The sequence below is a fragment of the Mobula birostris genome, chromosome 1, assembly GCF_030028105.1.
Source record: "Mobula birostris isolate sMobBir1 chromosome 1, sMobBir1.hap1, whole genome shotgun sequence".
Taxonomy (NCBI): domain Eukaryota; kingdom Metazoa; phylum Chordata; class Chondrichthyes; order Myliobatiformes; family Myliobatidae; genus Mobula; species Mobula birostris.
This window is the reverse complement of record NC_092370.1, coordinates 85,645,309-85,654,599: the sequence shown is the minus strand read 5'-3', so window position 1 is coordinate 85,654,599 and position 9,291 is coordinate 85,645,309. Positions and strand designations below refer to the sequence as shown.

At 59.9% G+C, this 9,291-nt stretch overlaps 1 protein-coding gene across 2 annotated transcripts in view; it reads left to right on the top strand.

The window, feature by feature from the left end:
* Positions 1 to 214: 214 nt before the first annotated feature.
* rnmt (RNA (guanine-7-) methyltransferase) overlaps positions 215 to 9,291 on the top strand; it is a 42,208-nt gene continuing 33,131 nt past the window's right edge. For both annotated transcript variants that reach the window (XM_072258303.1, XM_072258310.1), the window contains exons 1-2: positions 215 to 434; positions 7,922 to 8,057. In XM_072258303.1, coding sequence (XP_072114404.1) covers positions 276 to 434; positions 7,922 to 8,057 — 295 coding nt within the window. In that variant the 5' untranslated portion in view covers positions 215 to 275. The remainder of the gene's footprint in view (positions 435 to 7,921; positions 8,058 to 9,291) is intronic.

Sequence of the window (9,291 nt, the reverse complement as noted above, 5' to 3'; positions counted from 1 at the left end):
GACTGGTGCACGTTCGCCCTCCTTCCCCTTCCCGCGGGGCCAAGAGCCGCTGGCAAAGACCGAACGATAACTTCAGGGCACTGCCCGCCGCTGGGAGCCTTCTGAAGGCATCTTACTCCCACGGGCGTCGCTCCGGCGGATTGGTGGCCATAGCAACCGTCTGAACCGGATGGAAAGATACTTTGCAGGAAGTTGGTGGGCAGGTCGGGGAAGGGTCAAAGGTTATTTGTAAGCCGGACGTCGCGGGAGGTTTCTCCCACTCCGGCGCCTTGATAATGCAGGCGGCAGCGGACGTGGGGCGAGGGATGAGTGGTTCAGCGGGGGAGCAGTGCTGCCCGGCCTCGATGGATGGCGACAGGGAGAGGCCCAGGAAGCGCAAGCACAGCGAGGAGAGGGAAGAGAAGGAAGATGAACAAGTGGACCGAAAGTACCAGGTGAGGCGAGGGCCTGAAATCACACCCCAGCCACTCTGACCCAAATCCCCCCTGGCCGCCAGACTCTTCTCTCAACCCTTTAACATTAGCCCCCCCCCCCAACATACGCACACACCTTCACCTAATCTTCCCCTTCTCAAACCTGGGCTCAACCCTCGTCCCACAACTCCCGGCCTCATCGTTCCCCCCCCCCACCACTCCCGATCCCCAGCCCCTTCCCCCCACCACTCCCGATCCCCAGCCCCCCCACCACTCCCGATCCCCAGCCCCCCCCACCACTCCCGATCCCCCAGCCCCTTCCCCCCACCACTCCCGATCCCCAGCCCCTTCCCCCCCACCACTCCCGATCCCCAGCCCCTTCCCCCCCACCACTCCCGATCCCCAGCCCCCCCACCACTCCCGATCCCCAGCCCCCCCCACCACTCCCGATCCCCAGCCCCCCCCACCACTCCCGATCCCCAGCCCCCCCCACCACTCCCGATCCCCCAGCCCCTTCCCCCCACCACTCCCGATCCCCAGCCCCTTCCCCCCCACCACTCCCGATCCCCAGTCCCTTCCCCCCACCACTCCCGATCCCCAGCCCCTTCCCCCCACCACTCCCGATCCCCAGCCCCTTCCTCCCACCACTCCCGATCCCCAGCCCCTTCTCCCCACCACTCCCGATCCCCAGCCCCTTCCCCCCACCACTCCCGATCCCCAGCCCCCCCCACCACTCCCGATCCCCAGCCCCTTCCCCCCCACCACTCCCGATCCCCAGCCCCTTCCCCCCACCACTCCCGATCCCCAGCTCCTTCTCCCCACCACTCCCGATCCCCAGCCCCTTCCCCCCACCACTCCCGATCCCCAGCCCCCCCCACCACTCCCGATCCCCCAGCCCCTTCCCCCCACCACTCCCGATCCCCAGCCCCTTCCCCCCCACCACTCCCGATCCCCAGCCCCTTCCCCCCACCACTCCCGATCCCCAGCTCCTTCTCCCCACCACTCCCGATCCCCAGCCCCTTCCCCCCACCACTCCCGATCCCCCAGCCCCTTCCCCCACCACTCCCGATTCCCCAGCCCCTTCCCCCCACCACTCCCGATCCCCAGCCCCTTCCCCCCACCACTCCCGATCCCCAGCCCCCCCCACCACTCCCGATCCCCAGCCCCTTCCCCCCACCACTCCCGATCCCCAGCCCCTTCCCCCCACCACTCCCGATCCCCAGCCCCCCCCACCACTCCCGATCCCCAGCCCCCCCCACCACTCCCGATCCCCCAGCCCCTTCCCCCCACCACTCCCGATCCCCAGCCCCTTCCCCCCACCACTCCCGATCCCCAGCCCCTTCCCCCCACCACTCCCGATCCCCCAGCCCCTTCCCCCCACCACTCCCGATCCCCAGCCCCTTCCCCCCACCACTCCCGATCCCCCAGCCCCTTCCCCCCACCACTCCCGATCCCCAGCCCCTTCCCCCCACCACTCCCGATCCCCCAGCCCCTTCCCCCCACCACTCCCGATCCCCAGCCCCTTCCCCCCACCACTCCCGATCCCCAGCCCCTTCCCCCCACCACTCCCGATCCCCAGCCCCTTCCCCCCACCACTCCCGATCCCCAGCCCCTTCCCCCCACCACTCCCGATCCCCAGCTCCTTCTCCCCCACCACTCCCGATCCCCAGCTCCTTCTCCCCACCACTCCCGATCCCCAGCCCCTTCTCCCCCACCACTCCCGATCCCCAGCCCCTTCTCCCCCACCACTCCCGATCCCCAGCCCCTTCTCCCCCACCACTCCCGATCCCCAGCTCCTTCTCCCCACCACTCCCGATCCCCAGCCCCCCCCACCACTCCCGATCCCCAGCCCCCCCCACCACTCCCGATCCCCAGCCCCTTCCCCCCACCACTCCCGATCCCCAGCCCCTTCCCCCCACGACTCCCGATCCCCAGCCCCTTCTCCCCCACCACTCCCGATCCCCAGCTCCTTCTCCCCACCACTCCCGATCCCCAGCCCCTTCTCCCCCACCACTCCCGATCCCCAGCCCCTTCTCCCCCACCACTCCCGATCCCCAGCCCCTTCTCCCCCACCACTCCCGATCCCCAGCTCCTTCTCCCCACCACTCCCGATCCCCCAGCCCCTTCCCCCCACTACTCCCGACATCAGCCCCTTCCCCCCACCACTCCCGATCCCCCAGCCCCTTCCCCCCACCTCTCCCGATCCCCCAGCCCCTTCTCCCCACCACTCCCGATCCCCCAGCCCCTTCCCCCCACCTCTCCCGATCCCCCAGCCCCTTCCCCCCACCACTCCCGATCCCCAGCCCCTTCTCCCCACCACTCTCGATCCCCAACCCCTTCCCCCCACCACTCCCGATCCCCAGCCCCTTCCCCCACCACTCCCGATTCCCCAGCCCCTTCCCCCCACCACTCCCGATCCCCAACCCCTTCCCCCCACCACTCCCGATCCCCAGCCCCTTCCCCCACCACTCCCGATCCCCCAGCCCCTTCCCCCCACCACTCCCGATCCCCAGCCCCTTCCCTACCTCTCCCGATCCCCTAGCCCCTTCCCCCCACCACTCCCGACATCAGCCCCTTCCCCCCACCACTCCCGATCCCCCAGCCCCTTCCCCCCACCTCTCCCGATCCCCCAGCCCCTTCCCCCCACCTCTCCCGATCCCCCAGCCCCTTCCCCCCACCACTCCCGATCCCCCAGCCCCTTCCCCCCACCTCTCCCGATCCCCCAGCCCCTTCCCCCCACCACGGCCGATCCCCCAGCCCCTTCTCCCCACCACTCCCGATCCCCAGCCCCTTCCCCCCACCACTCCCGACATCAGCCCCTTCCCCCCACCACTCCCGACATCAGCCCCTTCTCCCCCACCACTCCCGATCCCCAGCTCCTTCTCCCCACCACTCCCGATCCCCAGCCCCTTCTCCCCCACCACTCCCGATCCCCAGCTCCTTCTCCCCACCACTCCCGATCCCCCATCCACTTCCCCCACCACTTCCGATCCCCAGCACCTTCCCCCCCACCACTCCCGATCCCCAGCCCCTTCTCCCCACCACTCCCGATCCCCCAGCCACTTCCCCCACCACTCCCGATCCCCCAGCCCCTTCCCCCCACCACTCCCGATCCCCCAGCCCCTTCCCCCCACCACTCCCGATCCCCAGCCCCTTCTCCCCATCACTCCCGATCCCCAGCCCCTTCTCCCCACCACTCCCGATCCCCAGCCCCTTCCCCCCACCACTCCTGACATCAGCCCCTTCCCCCCACCACTCCCGATCCCCAGCCCCTTCTCCCCACCACTCCCGATCCCCAGCCCCTTCTCCCCCACCACTCCCGATCCCCAGCCCCTTCTCCCCCACCACTCCCGATCCCCAGCTCCTTCTCCCCACCACTCCCGATCCCCAGCCCCTTCTCCCCCACCACTCCCGATCCCCAGCTCCTTCTCCGCACCACTCCTGATCCCCCATCCACTTCCCCCACCACTCCCGATCCCCAGCACCTTTCCCCCACCACTCCCGATCCCCAGCCCCTTCTCCCCCACCACACCACTCCCGATCCCCAGCCCCTTCCCCCCACCTCTCCCGATCCCCCAGCCCCTTCCCCCACCACTCCCGATCCCCCAGCCCCTTCCCCCCACCACTCCCGATCCCCAACCCCTTCCCCCCACCACTCCCGATCCCCAGCCCCTTCCCCCACCACTCCCGATCCCCAGCCCCTTCCCCCACCTCTCCCGATCCCCCAGCCCCTTCCCCCCACCACTCCCGACATCAGCCCCTTCCCCCCACCACTCCCGATCCCCCAGCCCCTTCCCCCCACCTCTCCCGATCCCCCAGCCCCTTCCCCCCACCACTCCCGATCCCCCAGCCCCTTCCCCCCACCTCTCCCGATCCCCCAGCCCCTTCTCCCCACCTCTCCCGATCCCCCAGCCCCTTCCCCCCACCACGGCCGATCCCCCAGCCCCTTCTCCCCACCACTCCCGATCCCCAGCCCCTTCCCCCCACCACTCCCGACATCAGCCCCTTCCCCCCACCACTCCCGACATCAGCCCCTTCTCCCCCACCACTCCCGATCCCCAGCTCCTTCTCCCCACCACTCCCGATCCCCAGCCCCTTCTCCCCCACCACTCCCGATCCCCAGCTCCTTCTCCCCACCACTCCCGATCCCCCATCCACTTCCCCCACCACTTCCGATCCCCCATCCACTTCCCCCACCACTCCCGATCCCCAGCACCTTCCCCCCCACCACTCCCGATCCCCAGCCCCTTCTCCCCACCACTCCCGATCCCCCAGCCACTTCCCCCACCACTCCCGATCCCCCAGCCCCTTCCCCCCACCACTCCCGATCCCCCAGCCCCTTCCCCCCACCACTCCCGATCCCCAGCCCCTTCTCCCCATCACTCCCGATCCCCAGCCCCTTCTCCCCACCACTCCCGATCCCCAGCCCCTTCCCCCCACCACTCCTGACATCAGCCCCTTCCCCCCACCACTCCCGATCCCCAGCCCCTTCTCCCCACCACTCCCGATCCCCAGCCCCTTCTCCCCCACCACTCCCGATCCCCAGCCCCTTCTCCCCCACCACTCCCGATCCCCAGCTCCTTCTCCCCACCACTCCCGATCCCCAGCCCCTTCTCCCCCACCACTCCCGATCCCCAGCTCCTTCTCCGCACCACTCCTGATCCCCCATCCACTTCCCCCACCACTCCCGATCCCCAGCACCTTTCCCCCACCACTCCCGATCCCCAGCCCCTTCTCCCCCACCACACCACTCCCGATCCCCCAGCCCCTTCCCCCCACCACTCCCGATCCCCAGCCCCTTCTCCCCACCACTCCCGATCCCCAGCCCCTTCTCCCCCACCACTCCCGATCCCCAGCCCCTTCTCCCCCACCACTCCCGATCCCCAGCTCCTTCTCCCCACCACTCCCGATCCCCAGCCCCTTCTCCCCCACCACTCCCGATCCCCAGCTCCTTCTCCCCACCACTCCCGATCCCCCATCCACTTCCCCCACCACTCCCGATCCCCAGCACCTTCCCCCCACCACTCCCGATCCCCAGCCCCTTCTCCCCCACTACACCACTCCCGATCCCCCAGCCCCTTCCCCCCACCACTCCCGATCCCCAGCCTCTTCTCCCCACCACTCCCGATCCCCAGCCCCTTCTCCCCACCACTCCACTCCCGATCCCCAGCCCCTTCTCCCCACCACTCCCAATCCCCAGCCCCTTCTCCCCCACCACTCCCGATCCCCAGCCCCTTCTCCCCCACCACTCCCGATCTCCAGCCCCTTCTCCCCCACCACTCCCGATCCCAGCCCCTTCTCCCCCACCACTCCCGATCCCCAGCCCCTTCTCCCCACCACTCCCGATCCCCAGCCCCTTCTCCCCACCACTCCCGACATCAGCCCCTTCCCCCCACCACTCCCGATCCCCAGCCCCTTCTCCCCACCACGCCCGATCCCCAGCCCCTTCTCCCCCACCACGCCCGATCCCCAGCCCCTTCTCCCCCACCACACCACTCCCGATCCCCCAGCCCCTTCCCCCCACCACTCCCGATCCCCAGCCCCTTCCCCCCACCACTTCCGATCCCCAGCCCCTTCTCCCCACCACTCCCGACATCAGCCCCTTCTCCATCCAACACTTCTTGCCTCAGCCGCCTCTGCATACTCTCCAATCAATTCTGATTTACTCCACTTTGTTCCCATCCCACAACATTCACTTTCTTCTTCCCCGACCCCCCCCACCACCCGATTCGATGAACTAGCTGAAAGATTGCGTATATAATTTGGAAGCTGAAGTCGGAATTTATTATCTGGAGAGCCGGATGTGTTGACAGGCATAGCGTTGTACCTGCGATACTAAACGTTTGTTATGTCTAATACAAACTCTTCAGGCAGCACTGAAGCTTAGTGTTAAAAATAAATCTGTAAGGGTTTGCATTCCTAAATGTGAGATCATCTATCCACCGTTTCGGTACACTGTGTCTCTTGGTTGTTTGCATGTTGACTGTTGTGTTCACACTTATCAGCTGCCTCTATCACTGGATGTTTCATTTTGGTTTTCCCTTATGCCAATCAAGTTTTACTTTCTTCTTAAAGGTGTATACTTGGTGTTCTTGCCACAGTATGGGCAATGCTGTTTCTGCTGAATTATCTTATCAATGTTATAATATCATAGAAAACTGGAGCATGGAAAGAGGACACCAAGTCCATCAAGCTCTGTTCCCTTTTTCCAAACTGTGCTGTTTTTTAAAAAATCACACAATTTCCCTTGAAAGAATTGAATACGTATCCACCAGCTTTTCATGCAGTGGGTTCTAGATTGAATAACTTTATTCTGTGGCAAAGCCTTTCTCTCATGTTGCCACCAGTTCTTTTGCCAATTGCTTTAAATTTCCTTCCTGTTTCTATTGATTTGACCACTCAAAGCTATTTTCCTTTATTACCTTTTGGTTCCCTTATGACTTCGAAGGTCTCAAATTAAATTGCCTCTCAACCTTCATTTCATTAGAACAGCTCTAGCTTCTCCAACCAATTTCGGAGTTGTCCCTAAAATATTCATGTCCTTTCTCAACCACAGTGACCAGAACTTGGAGTAATCAGATCCAGGTTATGTAGCAGTTCAATGTGATCTCTCTTAATTTGCGCTCTTTTCTTTTTATGCTGTCCAAGTTCATGTGCGCTGTTTTAAATTTAGTTTTCAATAGGTATTAACGGCTTCAAAAGATTTATACATCTACGTGTCCAAGTTTTATTTCTTGCAGTGCTTTTAGAATTGAACCCTTTATCTTCCAGGTAAAAATGGAATAGATCATTTCACAATTTTCTGTGTGAAGTTTTATGCTCCATGTGTCTTTGCGTTTTATGCTCCATTGTGATATTTCATTTGGAAATCTTGTGTTCCAAATCATTCATTATAAATTTAGAAAGGCAAGTAGCGGAACAGGCTACACCAGAAAATCAACCATTTACCATGATTGCTATTGTCTGGTCCCTCACATTACTTTTGCTTGATGCTGTCACTACCTCCTGTACTCCAGAGGCTTCAACTTTGTTGTAGAATCCTAGGGTTGTACAGTATGCTAAGAGGACCTTTGCTTCACCATGTCTATGCCGACAAGTATACCACTCTATACGAACCCCACTTGCTTGCGTTAATTCCCTATTTCTCTATGCTCATCTTAGTACCAGTTCATATGCCTCTTAAATGTTCTTGTTGTTCTTGCCTCCAATGCCTCCTCTGACAGCTCATTCCAGATACCTTTGTGTGTGAAAAACCTATCCCTCAGATCCCCCCCCTCTCACATTAAACCTATGCCCTTTGGTTTTAGAGATCCTTACAATGGGAAACAGACACTGCCTATCTCCTGTCTTTGCCTCTCATTATGTGGACAAGCATATTCCATGGCATATTTGCAAGTGTTAGTGGCACTCGTATTTTTTTTTAATAGCTTCTGATGTTTTGGTGCAGGAGTTTCAATGATTAGGTCCACTAGAAATGATTAATCTTTTAATTCTGTTTCTTAAATCAGAAAGTGGATGAGGGTCACTGCAGTAAAGTGGCTGCACACTATAATGAGCTCCAAGAATGTGGATTGGCAGTCCGCAGTCAGAGTAGAATCTTCTACTTACGCAATTTCAACAACTGGATCAAGAGCGTCCTTATTGGTAGGTTTGAAAGTTCATGTTCATGTTCATTGCATTGCATGTCTATTGTAAAGAAATCAAAACACTTTGCACTTGTATATTCCATATACTTGAGACTTTCCAAAGAAAGAAAGAAAGAAATCTAGCCACTTTAATAATTTAGCTGTGACTTGCCCTTGTTCTGGATACAATTTTTTAATGTTATTTCAATCACAGAAGGTTTGATTTTTATGCCCTTCAAGAATTTGAACTTTCTGTTGACGTGCACATAATCAGGAGGAAGCTTAAGATGAAATGTGCACAGGTTGAATATGTTGGGTTGATGCAGGAGGCATCCAAAATCATGAGCTGTCGGGATTGGACTTTAATGGAACCTTGAAATTGGTGGCGTTATTTGCATTGGATTATCTGCAATCATTAAAGGTAGTTCAGAAGATAATTCTCAGTACACAAATGAAAGTGATGTTCATTCCCATTTCCTGAATGTAGGAGTGCTGTTGTGTATCATCATAGAAACATAGAAAATAGGTGCTGGAGTAGGCCAATCAGCCCTTCGAGCCTGCACTGCCATTCAGTACGATCATGGCTGATCTTCCAACTCAGAACCCTGTACCAGCCTTCCCCCCATACCCCCGATCCCTTTAGCCACAAGGGCCATATCTAACTCCCTCTTAAATATAGCCAATGAACTGGCCTCAACTGTTTCCTGTGGCAGAGAACTCCACAGATTCACCACTCTCTGTGTGAAGAAGTTTTTCCTAATCTCGGTCCTAAAAGGCTTCCCCTTTATCCTCAAACTGTGACCCCTCGTTCTGGACTTCCCCAACATCGGGAACAATCTTCCTGCATCTAGCCTGTCCAATCCCTTTAGGATTTTATATGCTTCAATAAGATCCCCCCCTCAATCTTCTAAATTCCAACGAGTATAAGCTTAGTCGATCCAGTCTTTCATCATGTGAAAGTCCTGCCATCCCAGGAATCAATCTGGTGAACCTTCTTTGTACTCCCTCTGTTGGCAAGGATGTCTTTCCTCAGATTAGGGGACCAAAACTGCACACAATACTCCAGGTGTGGTCTCACCAAGGCCTTGTACAACTGCAGTAGTACCTCCCTGCTCCTGTACTCGAATCCTCTTGCTATGAATGCCAGCCTTTTTCACCGCCTGCTGTACCTGCATGCCCACTTTCAATGACTGGTGTATAATGACACCCAGGTCTCGTTGCACCTCCCCTCTTCCTAATCGGCCACCATTCAG